This window comes from Ovis canadensis, chromosome 1 (assembly GCF_042477335.2).
Source record: "Ovis canadensis isolate MfBH-ARS-UI-01 breed Bighorn chromosome 1, ARS-UI_OviCan_v2, whole genome shotgun sequence".
Lineage (NCBI taxonomy): Eukaryota > Metazoa > Chordata > Mammalia > Artiodactyla > Bovidae > Ovis > Ovis canadensis.
The window spans coordinates 121232907-121246005 of NC_091245.1; the positions used below are offsets into that span (position 1 = coordinate 121232907).

At 38.3% G+C, this 13099-nt stretch overlaps 1 protein-coding gene across 29 annotated transcripts in view; it reads left to right on the forward strand.

Annotated features, from left to right (window-relative positions):
• DCAF6 (DDB1 and CUL4 associated factor 6) overlaps positions 1–13099 on the forward strand; it is a 185403-nt gene that overhangs the window by 56724 nt on the left and 115580 nt on the right. For 23 of the 29 annotated variants that reach the window (XM_069548651.1, XM_069548629.1, XM_069548539.1 and 20 more), the window contains one exon: positions 12904–13089. The exons of the other annotated variants lie outside the window; for them this stretch is intronic. Coding sequence is in view for 10 of the 23 variants with exons in the window: in XM_069548498.1 (XP_069404599.1) it covers positions 12904–13089 (186 nt within the window). In the remaining 13 variants the exon portion in view is untranslated. The remainder of the gene's footprint in view (positions 1–12903; positions 13090–13099) is intronic. 29 annotated transcript variants of the gene reach the window in all.

Below are 13099 nucleotides of genomic sequence, written 5' to 3' on the forward strand. Positions count from 1 at the left end.
TTCAGTAAACTGGGATATCATACTGAGTTTTAATTAGGATTATGTTCTAATTTTTATTGGCTCTTTTTCTGACTTTATATAAGTAAGTAGGTATACATATACTTTCATGTGAATGAGGACATTGTAGATTATCAGACTAAAGTTTTATATTAGCAATCTTACAGAATAAATGGTTCATTTTTAAAAAAAATTTTTCTGCATTTAAATAGTTTAGATAATGGTTCTACAGCCTAAAAAGAGGTTTATATTGAGGCTCTTCTTCATTAATGGAGAGATAGCTTTACTTATCTGTCCTGACTTAGCAGAGGGAAAGTTGTTGTTTCCAAATCCTGATTGTCTTAGTTTGCAATTACTCAAAAAACCTTTTTCTTACAACAAAGAAAACTTCCTAGAATAATGTATATGTGGAATACTTTTGGATTATCACAATCAAAAATTGGGCCTTCCCTGGTGACTCAGATAAAGAATCTGCCTGCAATGAGGGAGACCCAGCTTCAGTTCCTAGGGCAGGAAGATCCTCTGGAGAAGGGAATGGCTACCCACTCTAGTACTCCTGCCTGGAGCATTGACAGAGGAGCCTGGTGGGCCACAGTCCATGGGGTCGCACAGAGTCGGACACAAGTGAAGTGACAGCATGCAGCACACATCAGAAGTTTAATGTTTATAGAATTTAAATATCTAGATACCAGTGGAATAATTTTTTTTAATATAGAGCTTTACTTTTTAAAATAAAAATTGTGAAAATACACATTACATAAAATTCAGCTTGTTAACCATTTTCTAGAGTTCAATGTACCAGCATTAAGTTGATTCATATTGTTGTGATATCATCACCATCATTGAGCCACAAAACTCCAGTCTTGCAAAGCTGACCCTGCTCATTAAGCAGTAACGCTCCATTCTTCTCTTCTCCAGCGCATGGCAACCATTATTCTGTTTTCTATCTCCTTGAATTTGTCTATTCTAGGTAGCTCATATAAGTGTTTGTTTACAGTATTTGTCCTTATATGACTGGCTTATTTTACTTAGAATAAGGTCCTTAAGGTTCATTCATGTGTCAGGATTTCTTTTCTTTTTAAAGCTGACATTGTATGTATATATCATATTTTGCTTATGCTTTCATCTGCCAGTGGACACTTGGGTTATTTCCACCTTTTTGGCTATTGTGAATAATGCTGCTATGAGCATAACAGTACAAATCTCTCTCCAAGCCCCTGCTTTCAATTATTTTGTGAATATACCTATTGGAGTAATTTTTAAAAGATTTTATTTTCCCTTTAAAGTGGTTACTCTTTTTAATTTGAGAAATGACTAAGAGATAATACTTTAATAGATTTTAAGTGTAAAAAGACTATAGTTTTCTTAGAATGGTTTTAATAGGTCAAAATTTGCTGTCATATATATTTATTGTTTTGAAGCACTGATAATTCATTACATAGGAAAGTAAAGTTTTTTGATCTTGAGTCAGATATTACCTGTTCTTATAGTCCCACTCTATTTTTAGATCCTGTGAGTTGATGGGAAAATTAATTTATGGCATATAAAATTTTTAAAACTTTTAAAAAATAGATTTAAGTGTTCCTTATTAATGGCATATATCTTAATTATATATATCATAGATCTCAAATATATATATATGATATATATAAAAGCTATATGTATTATATATATATATATAAAAGCTTTCCCCCTTAAAGTTACAGGCTAGTTTCCTTGGACCAATTCTCCTACTGAAATGAACTCAGAAACATTTGATTAAAAAATTATACTAAAAGTAACAAAAGACTATTTTGATAGTAAAGAATTGTCAGTCTAAAATAGAAGGGAAGTCTTCCCTAGTGGCTCAGTGGTAAAGAATCCACCTGCCAGTGCAGGAGACATGAGTTCAGTCCCTGATCTGGGAGGATTCCATGTGCTGTGGAGCAACTAAGCCCTTGAACCACAACTCTTGAGCCTGGGAGTGGCAGCACTGAGCCCACACACGCCAGAGCCTGTGCTCCACAAGAAGAGAGGCCACCGCAGTGAGAAGCCTGTGCATTGCAACTAGACAGTAGTCCTTGTGCTCCACAACTAGGGAAAAGCCCACCCAGGAACGAAGACCCAGCACAGCCAAAGTAAATATATAAAATTATACAAAAGGAAGGGAAAACGGTGAATCCAGAGAAGTGAGCATGATAGCTTTTGCCCTAAAGACATTTGTCAGTCTTATATCTAAACTTCAGTTTTGGTGGCCTTGAAGGTCAAGGTAAATAGAAACAAAGCTCAGGATCCCAATCATGTATGGATTCCTGTAAGAGACTTTATACAATATTCTGGGACTGTCTATACCATGAGGCCTCCCAAAAATCCTTCTCATGGTATAGATGAAACAGAAGGAAGTTAGTCCTCTGGTAGCCTTGGAACATCCTCTGTTAAAGAAATCCTGAATATGTGCAAATGTTTGTTTTGGCTTCATCCAGCTGCCTTTGGTTCTTAGAGCATAAAATGTTATTTGTTTGTTCTGTGCTTTTCTTCTACTTTTCTCGGTTAGTGGTGTGTTCTTTCCCATGCACCTCCTACCTACTTGGCAAGTTTAGTTTCATCCTTTGAGCCTCAGCTCTTATCTGTTCAGTTCAGTTTCTCAGTCGTGTCCAACTCTTTTGAGACCCCGTGCACTGCAACATGCCAGGCTTCCCTGTATATCACCAACTCCCGGAGCCTGCTCAAACTCATGTCTGTTGAGTTGGTGATGCCATCCAACCATCTCATCCTCTGTCCCCCCTTCTCCTCCTGCCCTCAGTCTTTCCCAGCATCAGGGTCTTTCCCAGTGAGTCAGTTCTTTGCATCAGGTGGCCAAAGTATTGGATCTTCATCTTCATCTGAAATAATCTGTAATAATATCTAATTTCCTCTAGGTGAATGTAGGCATTCCTTCCCCATGTTCTTGTATTTTATGGATAACTCAATTACTATGTGGAGAAGGTAATGGCAACCCACTCTGGTACTCTCGCCTGGAAAATCCCATGGGCGGAGGAGCCTGGTAGGCTGTAGTCCATGGCGTTGCTAAGAGACATGACTGAGCGACTTCACTTTCACTTTTCCTTTCATGCATTGGAGAAGGAAATGGCAGCCCACTCCAGTTTTCTTGCCTGGAGATTCCCAGGGCTGGGGGAACCTGGTGGGCTGCTGTCTGTGGGGTTGCACAGAGTCGCACATGACTAAAGTGACTTAGCAGCAGCAGTAAGTAATACTATGTTTGTGTTTGCATGTTGCTCACTACTAGATTCTAACTTATTTGGGACAATGACAATTTCATTTTAGTTTCTTTAACATTTAGTAAATTACCTGTTACATAGTAGGTGCTCAATAGGTATGAGTAAAAGAAGGCAAGAAGTTTCTGTATTCAATGCCTTAGACAGGAGTAGGGGTGAATTCAGGGAGGGGTGATTTTTACTAAGAGATTAAAGAGCTAACATTTTCTATCTGGACACTCCTGGACCAAGCTTGAAGTTTTAGAAGTGTTGTCTATAACATGATGCACGAAGAAAGCGATACCTGCTTGGCCAGCTAGATTAGTGACAGTAACCTGATGATTAGCAAAGTGATAGAAGTTATGGCTAGTTCACTTTCACATTTGTTGCTAGTTGTATTTTACAATATGTTATATTCATTTCATATTGTTACTCTGCCAACTTCCATCTCTGTTGGCCATTAGTTTTAGGTGTTTTCTGAAATCCAAGAATGGAAATCCATTTTCAGAATGGTGTTTACCATTAATCCAAGGAAAGTATACATAGGAAAATATTTCCAGTTTTTAAAATGTATAAATGTTTGCACCTGTGCATCTATTTTTTCTTAAATTGACACTTATTGCTGTTTACCTCCAGTAGCATGCCTCTCTATTGATTGCATTGACCCATTTCCACATTAAAAACAAATTCCAACCTTTGGTAAAATTACTAACTGTATATACATAAATACAATTCATCCAACAATTATCTGTTAATCAGGGAAGTTCAGTTCAGACGCTAAGTCCTGTCCGACACTGCGATGCCATGGACTACAGCATACTAGGCTTCCTTGTCCTTCACCATCTCCTGGAGTTTGCAGAAAATCGTGTACATTGAGTTGATGATGCCATCCAATCATCTCACCCTGTCACCCCTGCTCCTCCTGCCTTCAGTCTTCTCTAGTATCAGGATCTTTTCCAATGAGTTGTATGTTTGCATCAGGTGGCCAAAGTATTGGAGTTTCAACTTCAACATCAGGCCTTCTAACGCACATTCAGGACTGATTTCCTTTAGGATTGACTGGTTGGATCGCGTTGCAGTCCAAGGGATTCTCAAGAGTCTTCTCCAACACTACACGTCAAAAGCATCAATTTTTCGGTGCTCAGCTTTCTTTATAGTCCAACTCGCATATCCATACATGACTACTGGAAAAACCATAGCCTTGACTAGACAGACCTTTGTGGACAAAGTAATGTCTCTGCTTTTTAATGTGCTGTCTAGGTTATTAATCGGAGAAGGCAATGGCACCCCACTCCAGTACCCTTGCCTGGAAAATCCCATGGACAGAGGAGCCTGGAAGGCTGCAGGCCAGGGGGTCGCTGAGGGTCAGGTGTGATTGAGCAGCTTCACTTTCACTTTTCGTTTTCACGCTTTGGAGAAGGACATGGCAACCCACTCCAATGTTCTTACCTGGAGAATCCCAGGGACAGGGAAGCCTGGTGGGCTGCCGTCTCTGGGGTCGCACAGAGTCGGACACGACTGAAGTGACTTAGCAGCAGCAGCAGCAACTAGGTTATTAATAACTTTTCTCCCAAGGAGTAAGCGTCTTTTAATTTCATGGCTGCAGTCACCATCTGCGGTGATTTTGGAGCCCAGAAAAATAAAATCTGCCACTCTTTCCACTGCTTCTCCATCTATTTGCCATGAAGTGATGGGATCGGATGCCATGATCTTCGTTTTCTGAATGTTGAGGTTTAAGCCAACTTTTTCACTCTCCTCTTTCACTTTCATCAGGAGGTTCTTTAGTTTTTCTTCACTTTCTTCTATAATGGTGGTGTCATCAGCATATCTGAGGTTATTGATATTTCTCCCAGCAATCTTGATTCCAGCTTGTGCTTCATCCAGTCCAGCGTTCCTCGTGATGTACTCTGTGTATAAGTTAAATAAGCAGGGTGACGACTATAGACAGCCTTGACGTACTTCTTTTCCTATTTGGAACCAGTCTGTTGTTCCATGTCCAGTTCTAACTGTTGCTTCCTGACCTGCATACAGGTTTCTCAAGAGGCAGGTCAGGTGGTCTGGTATTCCCATCTCTTTCAGAATTTTCCACAGTTTATTGTGATCCACACAGTCAAAGGCTTTGGCATAGTCAATAAAGTAGAAATAGATGTTATTCTGGAACTCTCTTGCTTTTTCAATGATCCAGCAGATGTTGGCAATTTGATCTCTGGTTCCTCTGCCTTTTCTAAAAACAGCTTGAACATCTGGAAGTTCACAGTTCCTGTATTGTTGAGGCGTGGCTTGGAGAATTTTGAGCATTACTTGGCTAACGTGTGAGATGAGTGCAGTTGTGAGGTAGTTTGAGCTTTCTTTGGCATTACCTTTGTTAGTATTTCCACTTTCTTATATAGTGGATTAAGGAGTGAGAAATGTTAGTTTTTGACTTGATAAACTAGGTGATCAAGTTGTGGTGGATAGTGATCAACTAGGTGTGGGTGGATAGGGATGTTATTAAGGTGTGGAGTAATAGAGAGGGTATAAATTTGGAGTGGGACATCTGAAATGAGATTTTTTCAGAGAGAACAGATTTGTTCAGTGGAAAGGACTTCAGTTTTTACTAATTACTTTAATAGTTACTCTGATTAATAAAGAAATTTCTTTCCATTTTTGAGTGATATGTGTGATTTGCCAACTCATATTAGTGTATTTAATAAGATTCCTGCTTTTGTTTTTGAAGCTATGCATTGGGCTTCCCTTGTAGCTCAGTCGGTAGAGAATCTGCCCGCAGTGCAGGAGACCCAGGTTCGATCCCTGGGTTGGGAAGATCCCCTGGAGAAGGAAATGGCAACCCATTTCAGTATCCTTGCCTGGAAAATTTTATGGACAGAGGAGCCTGGTGGACTGTAGTCCCTGGGGTCGCAAAGAGCTGGGCATGACTGAGCAACTAGCACTAATAAACCTGTCGAATGGAGATAAATCAAATTGTTAATAATGTCTGCTGAAGGTGACTAAAGTCAAAGACCTACCAGATTAAAACTGTGAAAGACCTAGCATACATTGCGTGTACTTATATGTACTTAACTACTTGGTAAACCATGCTGAAATACATGCTACTTGGTAAATTATGCTGAAATATATGTTGACATTAAAGTCTATGATTCTGTCTTGTTTAAAAGCTTTAGATTAATTATTCTCTATGTTATTTCTTATACTTTAATTGAGCAGATCTCAGTGTCTTATACTTGGAGAGAGGAATGAAAAAGTTTAACATGTTTTACAATTTTTATTGTCCATTGGCTTTGGTTAATGTAGGTACAAAGACTCTCCTCTCTTTTTATTTGACCCTAATTAAATGTACTTTCAGAAAACGAAGATCATGGCATCTGGTCCCATCACTTCATGGGAAATACATGGAGAAATAGTGGAAGCAGTGTCAGACTTTATCTTTTTGGGCTCCAAAAGTACTGCAGATGGTGACTGCAGCCATGAAATTAAAAGACACTTACTCCTTGGAAGAGAAGTTATGACCAACCTAGATAGCATATTCAAAAGCAGAGACATGACTTTGCCAACAAAGGTCCGTCTAGGCAAGGCTATGGTTTTTCCAGTGGTCATGTATGGATGTGAAAGTTGGACTGTGAGGAAAGCTGAACGCCAAAGAACTGATGCTTTTGAACTGTGGTGTTGGAGAAGACTCTTGAGAATCCCTTGGACTGCAAGGCGATCCAACCAGTCCATTCTGAAAGAGATCAGCCCTGGGATTTCTTTGGAGGGAATGATGCTGAAGGTGAAACTCCAGTACTTTGGCCACCTCATGCGAAGAGTTGACTCATTGGAAAATACTTTGATGCTGGGAGGGATTGGGGGCAGGAGGAGAAGGGGACGACAGAGGATGAGATGGCTGGATGGCATCATGGACTCGATGGATGTGAGTCTGAGTGAACTCCGGGAGTTGGTGATAGACAGGGAGGCCTGGCGTGCTGCGATTTCATGGGGTCGCAAAGAGTCGGACACGACTGAGCGACTGAACTGATCTGACGTGCATCAATGGCCAGGGAAGCCTGGGGTCCTGCAGAGAGTAGGACAGGACTGAGTGACTGATCAACAGCAGATAAGACTTACAGTGGAGTACTGTGTGGTACTCAGCACACCCTTGTTTTGTTTGTGACCCCAGGACTTAGATGAAGTGTCTTGTAATACTTAAGTATTTAAATTTAAGTATTTACTTCATTTCAGTTGTAAAGGTAATTAACTGCTAATATATATCTGTGTTCTGGCTTGGTGTCTTACTGTCAGTTAATGAATTTATCAGTTAGTCTTATATTGTAAGTAGTTACTTGAAACCAAACCAAAAATAAAGTTGTTCCTAAATTTTTTTTTTAATTTGAAAACTGATCAATAAGTTGAAAAGGTAATACAATCAACATCCACAAATAGACTTGAAAAAAGTATTTCAGAACAGTTTGGAGGTGTCATGCATTTCGTGAACGCTCTGACATCTGTCTACTAAGAACAAGAACATTATCTTGTATAACTGTAATGCAGTTACCATGGTCAGGATGTGTAATATTGAATATTGAGTTGATCCTCTTTACTTACAGATTCTATGTTTGCAAATTTATCAATTCATTAAATTTATTTTTACCCTTCCATATCAACAACTTTCAGTGCTTTTCTGGTCATTGATGACCATTCACATGTACAGAGTGGCAAAAAATTTGAATTGCCTAACTCATACATCAATACACGTTTCTCAGATGAGATCAAACAGGGTGCTGCTCGATACTTTTTGTTTCACATTGAATACTGTAAGCATATGCATCCTTTCTGTGATATGTTGAATGTCACACGTTTTGCATTTTTGTGCTTTTTGTTCATGACTTCAGTGGTTAAAAGGGTCCCCAGTTATCTTGCTGAGTACTGTCTAGTCTTCCTAAGTATAAGAAACCTGGAATGTACTTTGTAGATAAAATATGTTAGATGAGCTTCATTTGTTACTGTTTGTTGTCCAGTCAGTAGTCGTGTCCAACTCTGTGACCCCGTGGACTACAGCCCACCAGGCTTGCCTGTTCTTCATTATCTCCTGTAATTCTCTCAGATTCATGTTCATTGAGTCAGTGACACAATCTCATTCTCTGCCACTCCCTTTTCGTTTTGCCTTCAGTCTTTCTCAGCCTCAAGGTCTTTTCTAATAACTCGTTACATCAAGTGGCTGAAGTATTGTAGCTTCCCCTTCAGCATCAGTCCTTCCAGTGAATAGTTAGATATGAATTATAGTACTCTTTCCCCTAAGTTCATTGTTAATGAATCAACAATATGTATTAAATAAAGTGTCTTTAAACAAACACATACAGCAGAGTTACTTACTGATTTGTTAATGAAACGTTTGTGACCAGAGCCTCACAGAAACCTAACCCTGCACTTCCATAGGAGCAGTTGCTAATGGATACAGCACTTGCTAAGGCAGTGCTAGGCTTTCGTGGTGGCTCAGTGGTGAAGAATCCACTGCCAATTCAGGAGTCTTAGGTCGATAACTGGGTTGGGGAGATCCCTTGGAGAAGGAAACGGCAGCCCACTCCAGTATTTTTGCCTGGGAAATCCTTTGGACAGAGGAGCCCAGTGGGCTATAGTCCATGGAGTCACAAAAGAGTCAGACACAACTTATTGATTAAAAAACAATGTAATCTTCAGTTCAGTTCAGTCGCTCAGTCATGTCCAACTCTTTGCAACCCCATGAATCGCAGCACGCCAGGCCTCCCTGTCTATCACCAACTCCCGGAGTTCACTCAGACTCACGTCCATCGAGTCAGTGATGCCATCCAGCCATCTCATCCTCTGTCGTCCCTTTCTCCTCCTGCCCCCAATCCCTCCCAGCATCAGAGTCTTTTCCAATGAGTCAACTCTTCTCATGAGGTGGCCAAAGTACTGGAGTTTCAGCTTTAGTGGTGACTTTATAGAACATAAGTACTAGTAGTAATGAGAATTGCCTGTATGCTATATATATAATATATATGATTTTATACTATCAACTAAAAAAAATGCACATCCTAAATGTTGAGAATTGTTTTTTATTCAGTAGTCATACTGAGGACTTAAGCCAGGGAGACAGCCTCTCAGATAGCTCTGAGGAACTGTTCTGAAGAGGTAAAGGCGAGCCAGGTTAAGTATAAGAGTTTCTGCAAAAGAAAAAAAACAATCCACAAAACTCCAGGTAATCAGAACATCAAAAGATTAGTGCTAATTTAAGAAAACCCAGACATCTCAAGTTGATAAATTTAGGAGAATAAATTTTATCTTTTCTTGGGGAAGATACTGGAATCTGGGCTTAATGAAATTGTTCCTTTGTTCTGTCCCTTAACTATGTAATATCTAAGGTCCTTTTTTTCTCCATCCTGAATCCCCTCAGCGTACACCACTGGGGGTGTCTGCAGAGACTGATGGCTTGATGACTGGCAGCCTATTTATCGCTGTTCTAAGTTCCCCTCAGGGTTAACCATTGGGGGTAACTGCAGTGATTGTTGAATGTAACATCCTCTCTTCAGTGTTATGCAGGCATATCCTAGTATATGCCTGCCATATCTATAGTATACATAGTATCTGTAGTATATTATATAGCTTCCCTTACAGCTCAATTGGGAAAGAATCTGCCTGCAGTGCAGGAGACCTGGGCTTGATTCCTGGGTTGGGAAGATCCCCTGGAGAAGGAAATGGCAAGCCACTGCAGTATCCTTGCCTGGAGAATCTTATGGACAGAGGAGCCTGGCAGGCTACAGTCCATGGGGTCGCAAGAGTTGGACACGGCTTAGTGACTAAACCAGCATATTATATATATATTACAATATATCTATAGTATATTACATATATCCACACATAGTACATGTACATATATACCTGTATATATTCAAATTTTTCCTTTTGTTTCAGTAATGTTCTTTAGCACTGCCATGCCTCTCTTAATCTAGCCCCCAGTGCAGCATCACACATTTCATTTAGTTGTCATATTTCCTTTATTTGCTTGAGAATAGTTTATGCAACTTCTTGGTCTTTCATGACTTTGATATGTTGTTTTATTGTTATATTGACTATCAAGTCATTTCACAGAATGTCCCTCCATTTGGATTTGTCTTATTGTTTCTTCATGAGTTGATTAAAATTATTTTTGCTAAGAATTTTCTATGGATGATGTTGTGGTACATGATATTAATTTGTTCCCTGACTGGTGATGTTACATTTGATCTTTCCATTGTGAGGGTACATTTATCCTTTGTGATTATAAGCTATCTATGGAGTAGTGTGTTGAGATTGTGTAAATATTCTTTTTCATAACAATCTTTCATAAAGTGGTTTCAATATTCATTGATTCTTGCCTTAATCAGTTGTTATAATGTCATTACAAATAGTGGTTTTTAATTCTATCATTTCTTCCACATTTACTAATTGACATTATTTGTTAAATATGAGCATTTCCTTTGTCTTTGCCATCATTTTGAAAAAATTACGTGGGATTATAGATTTTTATTTAATAAATTATAATCTATCACTGATAATCTTTTGGATGCTCAAATTGCTCCAGTTTGTTCAGTAAGACATTTTTTGTTGTTCTTTTATTTATTAAAATAATTTTATTGGAGTATAGTTGATTCACAGTAGTATGTTAATTTTGTTCAGTAAGACATTTAAAGTGAACTAAAGAAACTTTGTGTTTCTGTTTTGACATACTCTCCCTTTTTTTAAAGCACATTTTTAAAATAAAAAACCACAACAGATATTTCCATTGTGCTAAATCTCCATTGTATATACATTGTGGGGATGTACTGGAATTTATTCAGCCAGTCTCCTGTGTTTTTTTTGTATTATGAAGGACTCAGTAAATAACTGCTTTTTTTTTTTTAATATTGTTGGATGTATACCTTCAGAGTAAATTCTTAGAAATAGACTTGCTTGATCAAAGATTTAATGCATATGTAGTTTTGTGAGGGATTGCTAAATTCCTTTCTATTGGTTTGCACCATTTGGCATCCCACCAGAACTGTTTAAAGAGCCTGGTGTCCCTCTCCCCACCACACTCACTTATATAGTATGTTGTCAAGCTTTTGATTTTTGCTAATCTAAAAAGTGGAAATTGGTGATCTTAATGTAGTTTCAATTTGCATTTCCTATATGAAGTTGATGCTTTTTCAAAATTTTAAGGCCCATTTGTTTATCTTGGACTATATTCAGATCTTTTGCCCTTTTTTTTTTTTTTCCCTCTCAATTTTTAAGCACTGTAGGGGAATTTGATCTTTTATCTGCTATGTTTGTTAAAAATATTGCAATGTTTATTTTAAACCATACTTCTGTCACAGGAATTCTGATCTTTTAAATTATTAAGGATTTAGGTGTAGGAACTTCTTTGTTCTTTACAGAAGTAGGAACTTCTGTACCATTTTATTACTTTACTTTTATGATTATTTAAGATTTAGTTTGTTTTTATTTTTTCATCCTGAAAGGGAATGACTTGATAATCATTTAGGAAACAATTTCAAAAGTCAATCAAGATAATCTTTTCATATTTATTTTGAGTTTATGAATGAGTCCACATATACCAAATAGGTAGAAATACACATATTTAATTCTCATGGCACTGCCGTTGAACCCATTTGTGTGCCTGATGCACAATGAGGCCAGACAAACAAAAATTTTAGAATTTGGAGCAGAGCAAGGTTTATTGCAAGGATCATGCAAAAGGAACAGGCAGGCTCCTGCTTAAGAGACCCAAACTCTCCTTGGTTTTCAGGAAAGAAATTTTTACAAACAGAATTTGAGGGGAGGGCTACCAGGTGTGTAACCCCTGCTGGTTGGCTGGTGGTAAGGTAACATTGTTCTAGGAATCTCCAGCCTGCGGTCCACATGCTCAGCCTAAAGTTACCCTCCTCCTTCTGGCTAGGGGCCTTAAGTTCTTGTAGAACTCAGAGATGTATATCAAACTGTTATTCACAACCCCTTCTCCTCCCCTGCAAAGAACCAGAACCAAGTTCCCTTGCCCTTTCTACATTTCCTTAGTCTCCTAATTAGTAACTGAATCTGCCTTTTGGAACTCAGGGAAGGTCTATGAGGCTGAAAGCCGTTTTCCTACAAACAAGAGACCGAAGACACTGAAAAACTTTTATGCCTGGGATGGCCTCACAGGTTCCTGCTTGGTCTCGGTCCCATTTTCTTTTACTCTCCTCAGTCATGAGAGAAACAGATATTGGACTAGACAGGAAATAAAAATTGGTTAGAGAAGTTAATCATAAACTCTGCAGAGGAACTTAGTTTTAGGGGGACTCCGTTTCAGCACTAATGTCTGTTGATATTCTTAATCTTCTTTACCTCTCAGAGGGAAATAAAGTATGTGAGATTCTGATTTTTTTTTCTAATTATGATATTGGGTTAACCAAAAAGTTCATTTGGGATTTTCCATGTTATGCAAAAACTTGAACAAACTTTTTAGCCAAGCCAATAGCTTGGACTCAAATGATAATTTTTCATTTGAGCTGAGAGTGTTAATGAGAATTTATTCCTGGCTAGGATTATATTAAGTTTGAATTCGAATGCTTCTTTTTAGGAAATAATAAATTACTAAAAATTACTCTTAGTAATTTAGTAATTAGTAATAAATTTACTCTTTAGTAATTTAGCAATAAATTACTAAAAACTCCTCTCTGTGTTTTAGGTTTTGACAACAATTCGTTCAGGGCACCGAGCAAATATATTTAGTGCAAAGTTCTTACCATGCACAAATGATAAGCAGATTGTATCCTGCTCTGGAGATGGAGTAATATTTTATACCAATGTTGAGCAAGATGCAGAAACTAACAGACAGTGCCAATTTACATGCCATTATGGAACTACCTATGAGGTACAGTATT